Source organism: Typopeltis vanoorti, chromosome 18 (assembly GCF_054136105.1).
Source record: "Typopeltis vanoorti isolate ZY-2024b chromosome 18, IOZ_Tvanoo_1.0, whole genome shotgun sequence".
Taxonomy (NCBI): domain Eukaryota; kingdom Metazoa; phylum Arthropoda; class Arachnida; order Uropygi; family Thelyphonidae; genus Typopeltis; species Typopeltis vanoorti.
Genome location: NC_143566.1, coordinates 45,097,790 through 45,121,327, shown reverse-complemented (window position 1 = coordinate 45,121,327; position 23,538 = coordinate 45,097,790). Strand labels below are relative to the sequence as shown.

General features: G+C 37.3%; 1 protein-coding gene across 1 annotated transcript in view; it reads left to right on the top strand.

The window, feature by feature from the left end:
• Nucleotides 1–23,538, top strand: part of LOC150096624 (CD109 antigen-like) — a 930,782-nt gene that overhangs the window by 168,389 nt on the left and 738,855 nt on the right. The window contains exon 6 of the mRNA XM_090407963.1: nt 17,213–17,286. Coding sequence (XP_090264089.1) covers nt 17,213–17,286 — 74 coding nt within the window. The remainder of the gene's footprint in view (nt 1–17,212; nt 17,287–23,538) is intronic.

The following is a 23,538-nucleotide window of genomic DNA, read 5'->3' as shown; positions in this document are numbered from 1 at the left end:
ATTTGTTCATTAATGATATAGGAAAGGATCTGAGAGGAACAGTTCATTTGTTTGCGGATGATGCGAAGTTGGGTAGGGCAATAGTGAATGCAGATGACGTCAAAATTTTGCAGGATGATTTGGATAGATTGGAGGTCTGGGCTAAGGAGAATGGATGCCAATTTAATGTGGCAAAATGTAAGGTTATGCATTTTGGGGTGAAAAGATTGTGCGGCAGTTTACTGCATTGGTGGAACTGTGCTCCAAGAAATTGATGAGGCACGAGATTTAGGAGCGTTGGTGGATAAGGAATTGAAATTTAGGGGACACATTGCAAAAGTGGCCAAAACAGCTCATCAAATCACTTGGTAGCTGAAGAATACTCTGACAAGCAGAGACAAGCAGGTTATTGTTCCTCTGTATCGAGCCTTGATAAGACCCCATCTCGACTACTGTGCCCAGATTTGGTCACCTAGGTTTCTTCTTGATGGGGAGGAGGTGGAGAGGATCCAGAGGCAAGTGACCAAGATGATAGCAGGTCTGTGGAATGAACGTTATGAGAACAGGTTGAGGATTTGTGGGTTGCAAAAATTGGTTGATAGGTGGAGGAGGGGAGATATGATTGAGACATTCAAATTACTGAAGGGTTTCTATAAAATTAATTCAGAAGATATTTTTGAGAACAGGGCTGGTTGTGGGAGGACTAGGGGATATCCATGGAAACTGGGCAAAAGTGTGGTTAGTAAAGGTGTTAGAGCTGGGTTCTTTACTTTTAGAGTAGTGAATGAGTGGAATGCGCTCCCTGAGTCTGTGGTGGATGCTATGACAGTGAATGAGTTTAAGGCGAGGTATGATAGATACTGTATGAATGTTGAATAGTTGTGATGAATATGATTTGGGGCCTCCCTCGATGAGTCTAATGACTCCCTGGAGTTGCCCGTAATAATAGTAATAGTTATAATAAAACATGAGCTAGTGACTTGAGAAATGATTGGTGTGTGGCACAGCAGAAGGGGAAATGAAAGAAAAAGTGAATGGGAAAAAGTATGGAAGAACAGGAATTAGTGATTAGGGAGAAGCTATTGTAGGAAGATTTGATGATGAAAAGTGTACTTAATGAGAATGTCACAAAAGCATATTTCCCAATGCAAAGATCAGGGATGTTAATGAAGCTGTTAATTTGTAGAGGAGTGAAGTGTGAAAGAATTGAGTATTTTGGCAGGCACAAATGATTTGAAAGGTTAAAAATATGCAATGAGAGAGGATATGAAAGAAGTGAAAATGAAAAGTGAGAAAGTGAAGATAGTGAGTCTACTACCTCAATATGATAGGATTGAATTGAGAAGGACCATAATTGCTAATAAGTAAATGAAAAGAGTGTGCAAGAGGAATGAGACATGGTACCCCCATGGCTCTGTGCTTTCTGAGACACTCTTCTTCCTTTACATTAATGACCTTTTCTCATTGACCTAAAATCCTATCCATTTGATTTGCTATGTTGTACATTTCTCTTGTTCTTCATTTGAAAGATTTGCAGTCCCCAAATGATTCAAGATTTAAGATCTTTGATAGCCATTGTCCTTAAACACTGATCCATTCTCCAGTTGAGAGGCAAGAATAATCTAACAAAGTTCAGTGCTGCCAAACGCAGTCCTGTCTTATTTCTTACAAGGAAAAATCTCACTTCACTTCCTCCTTTGCTTTTCATAATAATCAGATTTCTAGTAACTCTTCTTGGACTGACTTATACCTGTAGCCTTTCTTGGCTGAAACTCATCACATCACATCATGGCCTACTCAAAAAAAAAAAAAAAAAAAAAGAGTCCTCTTCTGTTCTATAACTCTTAATACAACACTGTATAAATCCCAGATATGTGTAATCTTAGAATACTTGAATACTGTTCACTCTATTGCAATGCTTAGTTAGTTAGTTTGTTGTTCGCATGTGACGTCATTTTGAAGTTGTATGGTCACTTCCACCATCCCTTATTAGGAGTGAAGCTTTTTGCTAAAAGAAGTGGTAGGTTTGCAGATGCCCTTTCCATAAAGAGTTAGTATGATAATCAAAAACATCCATGCTCTAGGTGGGATTTGAACCTGCAGCCTTTTTGCTGGGGAGCAGATATGCTAACCACTCAGCCATCCAGACCAGCTTGCATTGCATAAGAGATTATTATTATTAGGTAATAATACCTTCAAGGCGTCTGAGGACTTGTTGCAGGAAGACACTCTACTCTACTCTGCTACATACAAGATGTGTGTAATGTTGCATACAGCTACACAAATAGCACACACTACAACATGTAGCACACTCCACTACACAAATATGTGTGCCATGATGATGAACTGCCTGTTCATAAACTCAAAGATAAATGAAACAAATAGAAATAAAATGAAAGTAAAAACTTTTATTGGCCAGATATTTCAATTTGAAAATAACAGGTCATTCTGATTGGAGAAAGGCTTATGTGTATAAGGTGAAACACTATCAATGGATTTCTTAAAAAACAGTATGAGACACATATAAGGAACAACGGATTATGGGCAAGATGTAGTAATTGATATATAGCTAAAAAAAATAAAGAAATCTATTGATATTTGCTTATTCTCCCTTCTCAAATGGAGAATGGATCAGTGTTTGATAAGAATGAGATTTCCCCAGATTTTTGCCAAGGAGAGGCAGTTGTTCCAATTCATATTAGGATGATGAATAGGGCTTCATTGCTCTGCTTATAGAAATGTTTAAATTTAAATGCCATTGGCATAGGTACTTTCTAGACCAGAAATTCTGTAGTCACTGCTATCTATACCATGCAAGGTCAGATTTTTTTTATTGATATTGTAAGATTGGTATTCTTGTAATCTCTTCTGTACAGAATGTCTGATTGTTCTGAAATAGGAGAGGTGATAATTGTAGGCAACTTATCAGAATCCAGGAAAGCAGAGAGTAGAGATCATTCATCTTTAGAAGATTGTTGCCACTTAGAGAGTTTGTTTATCGGAAAGAAAGCAGGCACAAAGTTGTTGTTCTTGAGGATTCTTAAAATTGGTTTGGAGATACCTGAAATATATGGAATTAGAACTGTTTTTATTGGTCGAAAGCTGTTGGAAGTAAGCTTGTAAGAAGCAAAAACATGATGTATAGTCTGTAAAGAGATAGAGAGAGAGAGAGAGAGAGAAGCATTCAACTGCATAATACATTGGATATTAAGAAGTTCTAGTTTGAGATTTTAAGGCTAGACCATACAGTGTGGAGCAAGATTTTCATTATTTCAATTTAAAGATTCAAATTATGATTCAAATGTAAAGTCATAAGCACTGTTGGTCGATATTCATGCGCAGTTCAGTCCAGAGATTGTCTCTCTCTGTTATTGGAAAAGCTCTCCATGCTGTTTTCTGAAATGACTGATTTAACAGCTGTTCAAGATTAGTGCATTAAATTTCTTCTTGTCCACCTTACTCATGCATACATACATCACTGTTATAGGTTTTGCAACACTTTGTGTGTGTGTGTGTGTGTGTATATATATATATATAGGGATGGAACAAGTTGGCTTCTGCAATTCATGTATACAAATGCCAGAAGTATTAGGAACAAGAGGGAAGAATTTTTGGCCTTGGTTGGCACTTCCAGACCACAAGTTATTGGCATTAGTGAAACATGGCTGACAGAAGATGACACAACTAGTGGGATTGAATGTGAGGGGTATGGTGTGTTCTGGAGAGACACGGAGAATAAAATGGGGGGAGGCGTGTTATTGATGATAGCGGATGAGCTACAGCCAAGGAGAATAGAAGTTGAATTGCAGGATAGAGAAAACAGCACATTTGAGGCCATTTGGTGTGAGATTGTGGCTAGCAGAACTAAATATACAATTGGGTGCTGCTATAGACCAGGTGATGGAAAAGATGGTGGTGATAGTATGCATAAGCAAATAGAAGAAATAAGTGGAAGGAGAGTAATTATTATGGAAGATTTCAACTATGATAACATTGATTGGAAGGAGGAGAGGACACATGGGAGGAAGGAATTGGATTTTATGCGGCTATTAAGGGATAACTATCTGCGACAGTGTAATGGAAAATACTAGGGATCAGAGAGTGCTTGACCTGGTAATTGCATCTGAGAATTTGGCTGTAACGAATATGACCACGTTGCCACCAATTGGTGAGAGTGATCATGGGGTCTTGAGGTGGGTAAAGGTGTGGAATTTACAGTTAATACAGGGTACATGTGGAATTATCGGGCTGGTAAGTATGACAAGCTTAGGAGGATTGGTACAGTACCATGGCATGTACAACTGCCAGGGCTAGAAGTTGACAGTGCATTGGAGGCGGTTAAAAAGTGTTTGCATGAAGCAAAGGCTGGCTCTATACCTAGAGTCTGAATAATAAATCAAGTAGGAGTTAAATGGATGAATAACACCATTAAGCTTGAGCTGCAAAAAAAAGAAACAACTATGGAGGGAATTTAAGGAGAAAGGTGACTGGCAGGCACATGAGCAGTATAAAGCCCAGGCCAGAAGGGTAACGAGTGTCGTAAGAAAAGCAAAAAAGGATTACGAAAGAACATTGGCCATGCAGGCTAAGGATAATCCCAAACAGTTTTTTAGATATGTTGTAAGTAAAAGAAAAAATGTATATGGCAGAATGATTTTAAAGAATGCCGATGGTAGGGAGGTAACCGAATCAGTTGATATAGTGGAATTACTGAGCGAGCACTTTGCAAGAGTATATCATCTAGGTGGTGACATTGCAGAAATGAATGAACCAATAGATTATATGGGAATTGTGGTGAATGAGGAAGAGGTGAGTAGTCTATTGCAAAACCTCAATTTCAACACATCTGTGGGATTGGATGGTATACCAGCTGATGTCGTACATGAAGCGGCTAAAGAATTGTCAGTACCCTTGACCATTTTGTTTAATCTGAGTCTCGGGTCTGGGTTAGTCCCGAGGGGGGTGGAAAGAGAGGAAAATAGTTCCACTGCATAAAGGAGGTTCCAAGATTACTGTTGTAAATTACCGCCCGATTAGCATATCAGGAATCGTTGTCAAGGTCTTGGCGAAACTAGTCAAGAGAAGAATACAGGATTGGATAGATGAAAATGGGATACGAATGGGGGGGGGGCAACATGGTTTTATGAAGGGTAGATCATGCCTCAGTAACTTGCTCACGTTTTATACCACAGTGATGGCTGAACTAGATAAGGGCAATGGGTATCTCTCCATCATTCTACTGGACCTTGTCAAGGCCTTTGCAAGGTCCAGTAGAATGATGGAGAGATACCAGAGAGTGGTTTATTCAGGGGTGGAGTCCAAAAGATGGCTTGTGAATAGTGGTGTGCCGCAGGGTTCTGTTCTTGGACCACTACTTTTCAATTTGTTCATTAACGATATAGGAAAAGATCTGAGAGGAAGTGTTCACTTGTTTGTTGATGATGCAAAGTTGGGTAGAGCAATTGTGAGTGCACAGGATGTCAAAATTTTGCAGGATGATTTTGGATAGTTTGAAGGACTGGGCTAGGGAAATTGGATGCCAATTTAATGTTACAAAGTTTAAGGTTATGCATTTTGGGATGAAAAGATTAGCAGCAGTATATCACATTGGTGGAACTGTACTCCAGGAGATTGATGAGGCCAGGGATTTGGGAGTGTTGGTATATAGGGAGTTGAAGTTTAGGGGGCACATTGCAAAAGTGGCTAAATCAGCACATCAAATCAATTGGTTACTGAAAAATACTTTAACAAGCAGAGACAAACAAGTTATTGTTCCTCTATATTGAGCCCTGATAAGACCCAATCTGGACTACTGTGCCCAGATATGGGCACCAGAGTTTCTTCTGGATGGGGAGGAGGTGGAGAGGATCCAGAGATGAGTGACCAAGATGGTGGCAGGTCTTTGGAATGAACCTTATGAGAACAGATTGAAGATTTGTGGGTTGCAAAAATTGGTTGATAGGCGGAAAAGGGGTGATATGATTGAGACATTCAAATTACTGAAGGGTTTCTATAAGATTAATCCAGAAGATATTTTTGAGAATAGGACTGGTGGTGTGAGGACTAGGGGCCATACATGGAAGCTGAGCAAGAATGTGGTTAACAAGGGTGTTAGAGCTAGGTTTTTTACTTGGAGAGTGGTAAATGAGTGGAATAAGCTGCCAGAGTCTGTTGTGGGTGCTATGACCGTGAATGAGTTCAAGGCGAGGTATGATAAATACTGTGTGAATGTCAAATAGTTGTTCTTTACATGATGTTAGTGCCTCCCTCGATGAGTCTGTCGACTCTTTGGAGTTGCCCAAAATTATAATAATAATAATAATACGTTGCTGGCCTCGTTGGCCAAGAGGTCAGTGTATCTGCTCTCCAGCTAAAAGGCTGCAGGTTCGAATCCCACCATGGGCATGGATGTTTGTGATTGTCTGTGAAAATACCAGTGGTGGTGGGCAGTAGACAGTGTTGTAATTGGTGGATTGAGTGGTTGGGATGGAGAGGTGTAGAGTGGGTGCCTTCCCTCGATGAGTCTTTGGACTCCCTGGAGGTGTCACTTAATAATAATAATGTGTGTGTGTGTGTTGTGGGGGGGGGGGAGGTTGATATATTTATAAGAAATAGTTGGGGAATTCTGACATATGATTAGATAAGTTTTCTTTCCTTTTTCAAAGGGAAAGATTTTGCCTGTTGTTACTCTGTCATTAGCCACTGATGAATTATTGAAACATATATATTGTACAGGAGACACAATAATTAGTTCTTGTTTTTAGAAAATAGAAAAGCTTCTATTTGAATGGCTACAAAGTGTATATTTATGGTTGAAAAAATACATGTTCAAAAGAAAATTTCACTGAATCTGTTTGCTAAGACAATATTCTCCCATCTTCTGGAGTAGATTGAGTCAGACATTTTTTCTATTTCCTCTTGATTTTTCCTGTTTATCATGCCACACTGTGAATATATTCATATCAAATCATCTGCTAACATATTTTTATAATGAAGATATCTTAAATATCTTCATTATTATTATTATTATCATCAGAGACCTCTAGGGAGTGAAGGACTCATCGAGAGAGAGATCACAGATCATCCACCCCAGATGTCATACTTTCTCTTTAATTCATTTACACTAAATGCTCTCACACTTCAGCAGGCAAATTGTTCCACTTGCTTACTGCTCTGTGAGAGAAAAATCTAGCTCTCACCCTTTTCTTAACCACACAAAAATTTAATTTCCATGAATGTCCCCTTGTCCTCTCCCCACTTTCCATATAACAAAAAATTTCATCAGTTGATAACCTATAGCACCCTTTCAGAAGTTTATAGACCAGGGATGGGCAAGTTCTTTGGTAATAAGAGCCAGATATAAAACTTTTCATACATTTTGAATGTTCAAGAGCTGCAGAAAATATTATTTTCTGCAACAGAGGCAGTGGGTAATGCAGTGATCATAGTAGTCACTTTTGCAACTAATTTTAGCGAGAGTGACACAGGCCATCAAATGTCAAAACACTTTTTACCAACCAAATATGATAATAAAATCAACGTTAACAACCCTTTTGACCAGTACCATTTAAATGCTAAAAATTTAAAGTTTCAAAATATCTGTTTTTTACTTATCTTTAAAGCATTTATGAAATAAAATATTCTAATATTGGTACATACTATACTACTATAGATTATTAATATAAAAGTTTAGGAAAAATGGCAATGAAATGAAAACCAATATTGTCTCAGGAGCTGCACAAAGTAGCTTTGGGAGCCGCAGTTTTCCCACAGTGGTTATAAACCTTTATCAGATCATTGCCCTTTTTTTCCTGTTCATCACTTAGAGGATAATTACAATGTTGAAATAAACGTTGACATGTGAGGATAAAGGAAGTGATATTGTCTCACTACAAAATCTTGATATGACTGCATCTGGGCTACTGTGCACAGATATAGTCTCTTGAGTTCAGAGGGGGGGATAAAGAAGATATGGAAAGGATGCAAAGAAGAGTATCAAAGATGATATCAAAATTATCAAATATAGATTATGAGAACAGAGAGCATATGAGAGCATTTGGGCCGCAAACGCCATTGCATAAGGGTGGTAACAGACTGGAAGTGTCTAATTATAGGCCAGTCTGTGTGTCATCAGTAGTTGTTAAGATCTTGGAGAAAGTAGTGAGGGACCGTATACAGCATTGGGCAGATGAGGGTAATGTTATCTGTGAGAGTCAACATGGATTTGTGTAAGGGCGTTCTTGTTTTAGCAATATGCTAGCCTTTTATAATAAAGTTACAAGAACATTAGATGAGGGAAAGGCATATACTGCAATTTTCTTAGACTTAGCGAAGGTATTTGACAGGGTGCCACATGATAAGCTGATATTTAAGTTGCAGCACATGGGTCTGGATGTCAGATTGGTCAACTGGATTCAGGATTGGCTGTCTGATAGGTATCAGAGAGTTGCGTATGGTGGAGCAGTTTCAAGGAGGCAGAGGGTTACAAGTGGGGTCTCACAGTACTAGGACCTGTATTGTTTAACCTTTATATCAATGACATTGCCAGTGGATTGCAAGGGGATATTCAGTTGTTTGCGGATGATGCAAAGCTGGGAAGGATTATTAGTAATAGTGCAGATGTGGTAGCCTTGCAAGAGGATTTAAATAAGCTAGATAGATGGGCAAATGAATGGCAGTGTCAGTTTAATGCAGCAAAATGTAAGGTCTTGAGGTTTGGGAAACATCGATGGGATGCTGCATACTCTATGGGAGGAGTTATACTGGAGGAAGTAGGGAAGACAAGAGATCTGGGGTTGATGATTGATAGAAACCTGAAGTTTAGGGTACATATTGCAAAGGTGGTGAAGGTAACACAGAGGATTGCTGCAGTTATGAGAAGGACACTGACCTGCAGAGATAAGAGGGTTATCATTCCATTGTATAAGTCTCTAATCAGACCACACTTGGACTATTGTTCTCAGATTTGGTCCCCAGGATTTGAAGGGGATAAATTAGCTGTGGAAAGGATACAAAGATGGATGACAAAGATGGTTTCAGGACTGTACAAGCATAGTTATGAGGATCGGCTGAGGGAATGTGGACTGCAGAGTTTGGTGGATAGAAGAAGGAGAGGTGATATGATTGATACTTTTAAACTGTTGAGAGGTGGTTACAGGGTTGACACTGGGGAGCTCTTTCGCTTGGTTGAACAGCGGGAAGGAGTGATGACAAGAGGCCATCCCTGGAAGTTACGAAAGGAAACTGTGAGCAAGAGGGTAAGGAGTGGTTTCTTTGTGTGGAGGGTGGTTGAACCGTGGAATGCATTGCCTGATGGAGTGGTGGGAGCGAGAACGGTCAATGAGTTTAAGGAGTGGTATGATAGACTTTGTGTTTCTTAGGGGGGACCTCCCTTCAATGAGTCTTGACAGACTATGTTCTTAGGAAGGACCTCCCACGATGAGTCTTTTGACTCCATGGAGGCCTGAATAATAATAATAATAATAATAATAATAATAATCTGTGTTTGCAGCCCACATGCTCTCATATGCTCTCTGTTCTCATAATCTATATTTGATAATTTTGATATCATCTTTGATACTCTTCTTTGCATCCTTTCCATATCTTCTTTATCCCCCTCTAAACTCAAGAGACCATATCTGTGCACTGTAGCCCAGATGCAGTCATATCAAGATTTTGTAATGAGACAATATCACGTCCTTGTCCTCACATGTCAACGTTTATTTCAACATTGCAATTATCCTGTAAGTGTATTTTCAGTTTTTACAATGTGACCTTTGAACTTCAGTTTCCCATCCACCATAATGCCACGATCCCTAGCCTCATCAGTTTCTTCTAGTATAACCCTGCTGATATAATTATGCAGTTGAAAATCTCATCATACCAAAGTTCATAACATTACGCTTAATAACATTGAATTGATGACCATTATCATTTGCTCACTGCCAGCTTATTCAAATCATTCTGTAAGTTCTATATATTAGCAACATCCTCTCTGATTGCCTTGCCTGTCTGTCTTTGCATCATCATCAAATAATTAAACAACTCCTGTCAGCTCCTTCCCAATATCATTAATGTATAGACTGAATAACAGTGTTCCAGAACTGATCCCTAGGGAATACCACCCCCAATATACCAATTTCTGATACCTCACTTTCAGCCACTCACTTATTCAAGTAATAGTTATTCTAGTCCCATGTTCTCCAGTTTATGCAACAGCCTTTCAGTGGTATCCTATTGAGTCCATAGCAAAGTCTAACAGTATTACAGTAACATGACCTGCCTTTTTAAACCCATTAAAAAAATAGCTTATCTGTCAACCCATTTCTTTATGTGAGTTCTTACCAACTTCTATAACATCTTCACCACCACTCCAAAGATATTGATAGGTCAGTAGTTAGACATATCAGTTTTTGCACACCCTTGTACAATGGAACTGTTACATTCTTCTTTCCTTTCCTTGTGGGATATTTCCTCAGCCAAGATTTAAGTTATACTTAGCATGTCAAGGGCAAAGTCATTTTGGTTGATATCCCATCTACCCTATTGCTTAACTGATGTCCAGGTAATGCAACAGCTTGAACCTCATTCTCGTGCACATCTCACTCTTTATCCAGTGTAGTGGTAGTAACTTTTTATTTTTCTTGTATCATAATGATAAAATTCTTTCAGATTGCCTTTAGCCTGCACTATTAATTTCTTTTCATAGTCTGATTTAGCTTTCTGTACTATACTCATAACTTTTCTAGCCTGGGTTTTATTTATTTCATAATTCCTCACTCTTATTTTCAAGATATTCTTGCCACATCATCATCCTCTTTTGTGTATCTTGCTTAATCAAGTTGCAAATACAATTCACTCTTTTCTTTTAACCCTATGGACACATTAAGATACTGCCTCATTTAAGCAACTTTTCAAAGTTTCCCATGCATTGCATATATCCTTCCTATTCAGTAATTGATACCATGGGATCAGTGATACTATTCTCCTGAGTTTGTCATCACGTAGGTCAGCATGTATGCTGACATATAAAGCTGGAAATTATGTAGCCTGTCCTAATTGGAATATCCATATAGTTAGCTACCTCCCAGAAGAGTACAATCCTGATCACTGCTGCCAACTTGTAGCAAAACAGGCACATTATTAACTGAGACCCCCTTCTGATGCTATGATCGAAACTAACACTGTTCAGCCTGGAGTTCTTTCTTTACATGCTACTTGAGAATGTTGTTTTTCAACAGCTCAATAAATTCAGCTTCATTCTTATCATGAGATTTCTCTTCTACCCAATCAATCTTTGGATAATTCAAATCATCCACAGTAATTACTCACTTAGTACCTATCAGCATAAATTAGCGATGCATTTTATCTTCCTTAGCACCTGAACCACCAGGTCTGTAACAACAATCCCACCACATATCCCATTAATTTGACTTCACATCAGATAGCCTCAAACTCACTGCTACATGGGACATTATTATTTGTTTCATGACTTTCTACCCTAACTGGGCATAAATCATTTGATCTCATTAATAGTATTCCCCTCCCATTCTATTTCTTCTTTCCTTTCTAAAAATACTATACCTTTTACACTCAATTCCAGTTAATACATCTGACTCTGATAGCTAGGTTTCACTAATGGCAATAATCTTAGGCCAAACCATATTCACCAAGGCAATGAACTCTGCCTCTTTGTTTTTGATTCTCCTGGCATATGTGTATAGCATAACCAGTTACCTCCTAGCTTTTTATATACTTATATCTACAATCTACATTGTCTAGTTAGGTAACTTTCTCTTTTCTCTTCACAGACACACTCAAAAAGTCTGAATTTAAAGTATAAATTTTCATTCCTTCAGGTTAAATATACTCAATGATATTCATAGTATAGTATATGATAAAGTCTACCCTGCAATAGATACCATAGTGTGAGGAACAAACAGCCATGGCACTCACTTTAATAAGATGTAGGACCTCCTTTTGCTGCAGTGATTGCAGCAATCCTACAGGGCATACTTTCCACAAACATACTATAGCGGTCATTTGGGGGATCATTCTTCCTGTAGGCATGTAATTATGTCCTGGACTGTTGTGGACATTTCTTGACCTTACCCATTGCTCCAGTTATCCCACAGATGTTCAACAAGGAGATCAGGGCTTTTTGGAAGCCATTTAAGCATGGGATGTTCATGTCCACAAACCAACAGTTACATCTGCAGCCTTATGGATGGTGCATTGTCTTGCTGAAAGAGACAGTGGTCAGTTCTGTAGAAACACTACAGAGTAGGAAGCATTTCATTGCCCAGAATGTTCAGATATATGTTGGAGTTCAGTGTTTGTTGCACCACAAACAGAGGTCCATATCCAAACCAGGAAAAACAGGAACATTCTATCATATTGTCACCTCTGAATTTTGTAGTTGGGGGGTTATGCACTCTGGTAAGAAACATTCACTGGACATCTTCCACACCCATCCATCTGCTCAGTAGCAGGTATAGCATACACCCTTTGTCCAAAAAGAAACCTAACTTTTGATAGAAAATAAAACACAGGCCAATTATAATTATTGAAATCGTTTATTTCAATCAGTATACTCTCCCTCAGCTTCGAGGGAGAGTATATTGATTGACAATAGTTGACAATGATTGACAATTGACAGCGTTTGGCACAGTCAATTAATTCATCAAATGAGTTTTGTATATTGGTTTTTGGCATACTGAGGGTCGTGGTTACTGCCACTTGAACGTTTTCAATGGTGTCGTATCACTTTGCTTTCATTGGCAAATAAAGTTGGGGGAAGAGAAAGAAGTCACAGGGTGCTAAATCTGGTGAATATGGCGAGTGATCCAACACTAAAACTTGGTTTTTGCTCAAAAACTCACAAAATTCGAACGATGAGATGGTGCATTATCGTGCAAAAGTGACCAGTTGCCTGCATCATGATATTCATGCTGTACGCGACGAATTTTCGCTATCAATAGCTTCAAAACTTTGAGATAAAACTCACCATTGATCGTTTGGCTAAGCGGTACGAATTCTTTGTGGATAATGCCCTTGGAATCATAGAAACAAATCAGCATTGTCTTTACTTTTGATCTCTCCAAGCAGCTTTCTTTCGGATGCCCCTCTTCTGGTGGGCTCCACTTAGCACTCTGGCTTTATTTCGGGCTCATACTCAAAACACGTTTCGTCACCAGTAACACTCGTTTCAAGGAAGTTTAAGTCCTTATGAGCAGACCAGATTTTGGAATTCCCAATTCATCTTTAATCAATCTCACGGACGATTTCGGGTTTTCTTTGCTGAAATCACGTACTTTTTGGATGATAACTTTGCTCAGTCCAATTTTTGGATGGCCCAGCTTTTCGTCGTCCTCGAGCATCTCATGACCACTTTGAACTTGCTTAAACCACTCGTAAACTTGAGTATGGAATAAGCATTCATCACTGTATGTTTTTTGAAGCATTTGATGCTTTTCGGTAAAACTTTTACCAAGTTTAACACAAAAGTCAATCACAGCTCTCTGTTTGAAACTCATTTTCTGACTGTTCGTCAAAACACACTGTCACTCTTGGCACTCTAACTTGGCTTCTAATGAAACACATGTCATAAACAGTTGACATGACACTAATGAATGTTGTCGCTTTCGACAACAAAAAGATACAACAGGTACAATATGGTAGGGCCACAATATTCATCAAAAACATTCAGATCCTTGGTTCTGAATGTTTTTGTGCAGATTCATGTTCCAGTCAATGCCCAGAATTCTGCATTCAGCATGTCTGTTGACAAATGGTGTTTTTTTAAATATATTTTTATAACACCCTACAGTCACATTTGGTGAGTGTGGTGGAGTGTCCACTGCAGGTAGCACTTGCAGTTGACTCCCTGTGCTTCCATCTCAGTATGGTATCACTGATTGTTGACCTGGGATAGCCTAATTTTTCAACAATTTGCTGAATAGGTAGCCCTCAACATGACATCCTAGCATAACGCCTCTTTCAAACTATCAGTTCTTTTCTCACCTGGATGCAGTTGCACTGACTTGGGAGCATCATATTCCTCTAAGTCATAAAATCTTTATTTCAATGTGCTAGCACTATTTGTTTTACTCCTCATCAATTATAGGAAGAACTCTTAACAATAATATGAAATTAAATGGCTTCTCAGAAACGACTACACAACATCTGTTTGACTCCTACAAACCTAACCTAAATAACAGCATGTCGAGTTCCAATCCCCTACATTTCAGGTATTTCAGAACTGATTTACAGAATTCTGCAAAATACAGTTTGGGAGCATCAATAAACTATCAACTTGTTTCCCCCTCTTCAAAAGAAGATAAATACTTACTGATGTCTCTCCCTGGTGTATATCAAGTTCCCTATGACTGCCACCTGTCCTACTTTGGCTAAAATGGATGCTCTCCAAAAGAGAATACAAGAACATTATTCATATATTTACTACAGGAAATCTGATAAATCTGACTTGACTCAACATGGGATAGAGATAGGCAACAATATTCTTTGGTCTGAAACACATCTACTACATCATTGTTGGTACAAATTTGAGCATTTCTTTAAAAAGAGTTCTGAGTCCTTGTTTCACTGCCTGAACTTGAATTGGAATGACTGCCTATTTTTATCTAAAATTTAGGAAAGTCTTATTAGAATAACACATCATTAAATGCTTTTTTTTTACTGTTAGGATTAACCTGTGTTTCCTCATTTATAACATTACACTGTTGTACGTATAACATCACGTGGCTCTTTCTGTTTTCAAGTCAATCCATTGTTTGCATTCTACCTTGTAGTCAACTGTCACTGCCACCAAAGATGGTCTGTAAGTTTTAGACTGAAATATCTGGCCTTCTAAACAAATAAATAGTACTACCTATGCATTGTGTTTTCATGTAAATAAGTAATGTAACTATGGCACAAGTTTCTCTAAAAGAAAGATTGCTTATGATAAATATGACTGAAAGGAGTCTGTGAGAGTGGATCACCTATTAGGCAGACTGCCCTCTTCTGTTATACAATTGAGAATTATAAGGAGGTTTTGGGTGCACCAACCTATATGTGAGAGTAATATTCCAAGATCAGTCAGAATTGAGATTAATTGAAGTATCGTAAGTTGAGCAGGAGAGAAGTAGTGCTTTGAATGAAATATAATAGTACATTTTTTGGATGCTGAGGAGGTTATTGATGTAATATCTTTATGCCAGGATAATCTGGATGTCAAAGTTATCCCAAGAAGGGGAAACTGATCTTGAAAGGATATCAAAACATTATTAAAAGTAAGAGGGAGGGAAGTAGAATCTTTCTTGTGACAGGACTGTATTTTAAGAGCACTGAAATTCACTAAATTGTCTTCACTCCCATGTGAGAACGATGATGATGTCTGTGTTTAAGATATTAGTTATGGAAGGTCATCTTGAAGCTTCAGTTGTTTGAGTACTGTAGGGTTTTCAACTGAAGAAGTGGAATGGAGAGTAAGTACTGCAAAGATATGAAATAGAATTTGAAGTTAAAGAGAGAAAAAGAAAGTTTATTGATGTATACATCAATGAATAGGTGAGAGTAGTACTAACCCTGTGCCACTCGAGTAATGATAGAAATCTGATGAGAGAGAGACATGGACCATGGCAGAAAGGTGTGAAACACAATGAATGACCATAGAGGAATATAGAAATGCAATTACAAAGGCATGAGGGAGACCATAAGGTATCCGTGGTGAGAAGACCTCAATGTCATATGTGATCAGATGCTTCAGAAATATCAAGAGCTACCACACAAGTTTCTCCAAATCTGTCCATGACCTGTGTCCTTTTAAATGTGGATGAGGTTAGTGAGGAAGTCACCTTGAGAATGAGAATGGCAGAACAGAATCCATATTGGTGTTTAGTTGAAAAATCTCTAGACAGTGAAGGAGCAAGTTGTTGATGACCTTCTGCATCACTTTTGAGAGTAAGGAGGCAAATGCAATCGAATGACAACTGTGATGGTTGATTTTATCATCCTTTTTAAACAGGATGGATAGAGGCATACTTCCATGCTTATGGGTGGATGCTAGAGGAATACAAGATTATATATTGAATAGATTATATTGAATGTAAGATATGAGATTATAGATTGAATATGAGATTAGTTTTATGGGTAAATGCAATAAATAAATGTCACTTCAATGTTGCTATGCATAAGGTTATGCATTTTGGATAGAGTACATTACAGGCAGTGTATTATATTAATGGAAATTTGTTGGAAGTAGTCAGTGAAGCTAGAGATTTGGGTGTTAGTGCAGACAGCGAGTTAAACATTAGGAGCCAGACCACTAAGGTAGTTAAGACTTGCACTAGATAAGTACTGTTAAAGAGAATGCTAACATGTAGAAATAAGGAATTGATAAGACCATAACTTTGTAGCCGAAGAACCTAATTGTTTATTTATATCTAAATAAGCCTGCAGTCTTGTTTTCTGCATACAGTTAACTCTAAACAATTTCCTTTGAAATTGTTCAGAGTTGAAATTTTGATTACTGACGTTATTTTTGTTGTTTTTCTGAAAAGTAGTATCATGATGTCATGACAAATTTACATTATTCAGAAAAACTGTTGAGCGTTTTTTTTTTTTTTTTTTTAAGTCCAATGACCATGTTATTAACATATTTTTGACATGGACCAATTTTTTGGTTTATGTATAAACATAAATTTTTGCTTTGCTTGATTTTGATACTGCAAATGGTCCATTTGAAACTAGAAATGAAACAATTTCACAAATTTCAGTGAAGATTCTGAACACCATAGCTTACTGAATTTCATCAAGCCATTTTCATTTCAAATCATTTTGCCAATAAAAATGATCCAATGGTAATCAACATTGAACTAGAGATATTATCATTCATTGTCTTATGAAATTCCATATAGCCTGAGTAGAGATATATATATATAAATTCATATATAAATTCAGCACTTTTTTATTTTCCTTTGTCCCTGTAAATGATCCACTTAAAATTGAGGTGGTACACCAAATCAGTTGAATATTTCTCACTAGAGTCCTAGAATACTAGCATATGGACTAACTGATAAAATGAATCTTATAGATATGTAAGCATTTTGCAAAACATACCTAAAAAAGTTGTATAATGTACAATTGATATCCTTTTATTTGCTTATGTTAATATTTCAATTATATGAATGATATCACATTCTGAACTTATTTAATAAATGTTTAATTACAGTACATATAAGGATTATTGTTGTTGATCCTTACCTTCTTCCATTTGTGCCAAAAGTAATTGATGTGTTTGTTGCTGTAAGTATTCCCTATTCATATGTTTATTATTTTAACTCTGTGTGCATGCGTGCATTGTGTATACATATATACGTGTGTGTGTATCAGTGGCATCACGTGCCCATTTAGGTTGGGCATGCTGTCAGGTGGCTTATGCAACTTGTACTACAAAATTCGTCAATTTGATGGTACAATTGCACTTTTATCGACGTATGAAAGTTATAAAAGTGCATAGTGCATTTGCACTCATCTTAATTAGTCCAATGCAATCAATTGTAGGATAACTTTAATTTATCATTTAATATAATTTTAATTATGGAAAGCATAAAGATCAAATGAACAGGAGCAATTCTTCATGCACAGTGTTTATGTGAGAACCACCAATGGTGGTTCTCACATAAACTCAAAAGTCACTAGTGGTGTGCCCCAGGGTTTTGATTTTGTTCAATTTGTATGTAAATGACAAACAGTTGATTGCATCTGTTGGAACCTGGACTTGAATAGACCGTCTAAATGAGAGAGTGTGTAGGGGATGTCAGTTTAATGTAGCAAAGTATATAGTTTTAAAATTTGGGAAACAAAGATGAGATACAGAGTATAGGATTGGTGGGGATATCTTAGATTAGGTAGAGGTGATGAAAGATCTGAGAGTGATGGTGGATTTCATGGATGTTTTGGCTAAAATGATGAGGGCAACACAGAAGATTGTGATTATTATTATTATCTGACTTCCATGGAGTCAGAGACTCATTATGTGTGCAATAGTGTATATGAGATATACACTATTGCACACAAAGTCTCATCCAATTCCACTCACCAACCACTCTCAATGCAAAGAACCTGCTACTCACTCTGCTGCTCACACTCTTCTTATACAGTTTCCAGCGATGGCCTCTTGTTCTACCCCGCCCCTCTCCCATTCTATGAAAAATCTCTTCCATGTCAACCTGATAACAATCCCTGACTAGCTTATATGTCTCAATCATATCCTTCCTATTCACGAGGCTTTGCAACTTACATTCTCTTAATCTGCCCTTGTACTCTACATTCCAAAGACGACTGACCACCTTTGGAATCTTCTCTGGATCCTTTCCAGCATATCCTCGTCACCATGAAAACTCAGTGTCCAAATCTGGGTACAATAATCCATACCTTATACAATGACAGAATAACCTCTCCATTATTGTCATAATCCAATATGATGGCTTTACAGCTTGTGCAGTGTGGTCCCTAAATTATAAAACCTTATATTTTGCAACATTGAATTGACAGTTCCACCTACCTGCCCATTCATGCAATCTATTCAAGTCATACTGTAAGACCATAAACCTGCTTGACTCTTCATTTGCTCTCCTGAATTTTGCATCATCTGCAAACAGCTGCATATCACCAATTAAACCCATCCCATATGGTTCGCCCACCGTTTGTAGATCTCTCCTTGGCGTTTTGCCAAGAATAGTCAATTCATGCTGAAGGGGAGAAAGAAATGAAGGATGTATGAATTGGTTGCCAACATGCGAAATCACGTTCTTTCTTGTCTATCGCTGTACTAGTACTAGCTTGATTTTTGTTGTTGCTTTTTTGCATTATTTTTTTATTATTAATTTGTATGATGGATCCAGTACAGTCAACAAGTTCTGTTGTTAAATGTTTCAGTAGCTCTTGCAAAAGAATATTGAATAATGTGCTGACATTCTGCGAAAAAAAGAATCGTCTCCTTGTTCCCCTTTCTCAAGTCATAAAATGTGCAAGTGCAATTGCAGGCGTATCAGGGTCGACTGTTAAAAGAATTCGTAGGGAATCAAAAGATGAAGGTAAGCCAAAATTTAAATCTCCTAAAAAAAAGCGCCAGAGTAAAGAAAACCATCGAAACATAGCTTTGAATGATTTTGATGTAGACGTTTAAAAAGAACTATTCACGAATTTTACGTGGTCGAGAAAAGAGTGCCAACTGTTCCGAAATTGATTCCTGTGCTTAAAGAAAAAATTAATTTTCCTTGGAAAAGAGAAACTTGAAGGAAAATACTTCATGAAATTGGATTTTGTTTTAAAAAGTCCCAGAATAAAAGGAAACTTATCATGGAGTGAAGTGACATTGTTTTTTCTAGAACGCAGTATTTGAGAGCAATAAGACGTTTCAGGGAGGAGAAAAGACCGATTGTGTATCTAGATGAAACTTGGATTGATAGTAATTTAACTTATGGAAAATGTTGGCAGTCTAAAGAAGAATGTGGAGTGCTACAAACCGGAAATGCCTCGCGGCACATAATAATTTTGTGTGCAGGTGGAGAAATGGGTTTTTTTACTGAATTCAAACTTACTATACAAAGCCAATTACCATAGACAAATAAAGGAATTCTACGATCTTCGAAAAGTGGGCAGAAGAAAAAAACTGATTCCAAACCTTGCTAAAAATGCTGTTGTTATAATTGATAACGCTTCATATCACTCTATTCGATTAAACAAAGTTCCAAATTGGTCTAATAAGAAGCAAGTTCTTATGGATTGACTCTCTGCAAATAACATTTCTCATTCCCCAGATATGCGAAAAATTTAATTGCTTAATTTGGTCAAAAGAAGCTCGCCCACAACTAAACTATTTAAATTCGACACGATGCTTAAAGAGCATGGATTTCTAGCTTTGAGGCTACCATCATATCATTGCGATATTAATGCTATTGAGTATGTTTGGGCAGAAGTGAAAAGTTTCGTTCACTATCGCAACGTAACTGGAGATATTGACATGTCGAAACTTTTTAAGCTTTCAGAACAGGCGATTGAAAGTATTACAGTTCAAATCTGGGGAAAATATTGCTTTCATGCCACCTCATTGGAAAATATGTATTGGGACAGAGTTGGAATTATCGAAGAATTATGCGAACCTTTGGTGATCAGTTTAAGTGAAAGTGATGGCAATTCAGACACCGATTCAGATGACTATGAAGATTAAAAGGATTTGATAATGGTATTTTTTTCCAACCTTTTTTTGCATGGGTTTGTTAAAAGAGTCACAACAAGTCATAAATAATTAATCGGTTTAGGACATTAAAGTATCTCAGTTCTCTAAACTGTAAGTTTAGAATATCTAAGTTCATTTGAAAAAATTTCTGTTTTTCTGTATAATTATTTTTATTTTATAGAAAACTTTCTTAAAAATAAACTTAGTTAAATTTTTGTTTTATGCTATACCTTTTTTAATTTTGTTAATACTCTACATACATTTTTCCAACTGTTATACAAGCAAAATAGTTACACCAAAAACTTCAATGTTCTTAAAAGAAAAGCTAAATTTTCCAACCTGTAATAATAAACAAACACATCCCAGAAGACAGATTGATTACCCTATTATCGGGTAATCAATCTGTCTTCTCCTTTTTCATGGATTCTCCTTTTTCTGACATGTGCAGAAGTGTCGAGGGACCTCTAATCGGTGGGCAAACTATATCATTAATATACAAATTGAACAGCAATAGTCCCTATACTGACTCTTGTGATACACCACCAATGTCCTTCTTCTTTTGTGATACTGCACCCCTATATACTACTTTCTGATATCCATCTGACAACCACAGAGAATATTGCTATTATCAACCCATCAGTCTCTCCAGTACTTCAACCACAACTCTAGATATATGCCTGTAATTTCTAGCCACAGCCTTATCACCTTTATGCAGTGGAACAATTTTACCTTCTTTCCACTCTTGGAACCAGTGCTGTTGTAAAACTCTTATTAAACAGGCATGCCAATGCTACTGTCAATTCCATGGAACATTCCCGTAAAACATGTGGTGATATGTTATCAAATTTTATGACCTTATTGACATCAAGCTTATTTACTTCCTCATATACCTATTGCTCACTAACAGTTAAGATATCTTCTCCTATGTTCTTAGAGTGAAATCATGAGTGTGCGTCATGATTTCACCCTGATGAGGATGAAACACTTATAAATTGTTTACTGAATATCTCAACAATGTCTTCTGCAGCAGTTACAGTTCTACCATTTTCATCCATTAACATCATCTTACCATAATCATTTTTCTTTCTACTTGCCACAAATGAGTCACCTTCCTGGCCTGCTCTTTATTCTCCTCATGTAATTGATTGCTGCTATTATTCATCTTGTGTTGTTTCCACAGTATCCTCTTCTTCCAAATTTCTTGCTTACTCCCTTTATTCATCATTTGACACCTTTTATTCTGTCTTTTGACATTTGGAATGCATTTGCACATCTATGTTGTGAAATATGTTTTGGTCAGTTCCCATGCAGCATTTTTCTCTCTCTTGCTTAACACCTTATGCCATTCTATAGCTTTGAACTGTCTCCTAAGTTTTTCATAATCACCAGGCTTGTAATTTCACATATATGCTTTCCTCACAGAAGTCTTCATATGGCTGTCCACAGCCCAGGTGATCTCTTCATGATCATTCTTACGAACTGGAGGAAAGTGCAAAACTTTATTCATAATCATATCCTATGATGAAATGATCAGATCTAAAACTCTCGTTCCTTATGCTAACTCATTTATATACTGTCTAAAATAGTTGTCTCTCATGAACTCAAATCATTTTCCTTATTCCCAGATGTTATCTCTTCATTCCAATCTATACTACCTTAATTAAAATCATCCATAATAATCATCCTTCCCTTGTTTACTAACTGAATTGGCCTATTCATTTCTTTATCCCCATGCTACACATTCCTCAGCCTATAGCAACATCCAATTAAATATCTATTTCTGTTGACCTCCATTTCACATTATACTGACTCAAAAATATTTGCATCATTTACATCTCACAACTCTATTTGGTGCAGTCATAATTTGTTTCCTGTCATCCCCCCCCCCCCCTTCTTGTCCTTTCTATACTCATGGAAAGCATCATATCTTTCCATTTCTATTCTATTCCCATCAAGATATTATCCTTATTCAACTAAATTTTTCCATTATTCCAACAATTTGGTTGAATGAACTCAATCACTGAAACCATTTCATCTCTGTTATTTCTAATGCTGCTGTTGTAAATACGAGCATAATAGTTCATTTTTAGGTCTGTAACCAGTTCTGCTCATGCCACTTGTAGGTTGTGATTGTCCCACAGCTAACCATTCTCGATTGCTATTATCACCACTTACCCTACTATCTCTTCAGACTCAATTACACCCCCATACATTCCAGACCATCCCATTCCTATACCGACCATCTTCATATACACATTCAATACTAATTTCAACATCAACTCTCCTTATACCGTGTCTCCCTGTCCATCCTGACTTCCCCATTTCTCTGTCCATCTTGCATTATCTTTCTATCATTATAACTCACAGTACTACTATTCTCATTTACAATCACTTTAGTCTCTCACTAGTTCCTCTCTTCTGATCTTTTCTTCATCTTTTACTTACTTGCTCTCTTGCGTACATCACTCATTGTTCCTCCTTGTAGCAATAGTTGCTCTGACTCACACCAAATCCATTTGAATGCAACCCCTCACTTTTGTACATTTCCATCCTTCCCCCAAATGCCTCACACATTCACAATTTCCACACCCTTTCCTCACCAGCTTTGCCAATGTACCATTCATTATTCCTGCTCTCCATCTCAACTCACCATTATCATACCTAGACAACACACTGATCACCTTTCCAACCACACCATTAGCTATCACTTTCCTGAACAACCTTCTGATATCCATTCTTACATGCCCTTTATGTCCAACTAAGTCATTTTTTCACCACCACCATCACTAGCTTGTTTTCTTCTCTTATCTAATGCATCATTTATCTTGCTAATTCTCTCTCCTGGAAAACAATGCTCTCATTTACCACATCTCTAATAATGGAATCTCCATACATCACTATTCTTGAATCCTTTGTCACCTCTTTTTCTCTGCTTTCCTTTGTCCTAACCTTTTGTACTCGTCCATTATTATCCACCATTCTCATCTCACTATGCATATTTTTCATTTCACTTATCATTCTGATCAACACATCTTTCAAGTGGCCTTTCATTCTGGCAATTACTCTATCTGTGAGTTTATCATGTGTTTCTTTCATTTCATTATTCTGAATTTCCTTTACTTCTCCATATCATTTGCTTTCGTTGTTTTCAGCTATACTTTCTTTTGCTTCTGTAGTCCTGTTTGCTTCCATTCTGTAATTTATTCAATCATTTGCTCTTGCAGCTGCTTCCATTCCATTATTCATGCAGTAATTTTCTCTTGCAATCAGTTATTCTTTCATTCCACCCACCAGTTTCACATTTACTGATAATG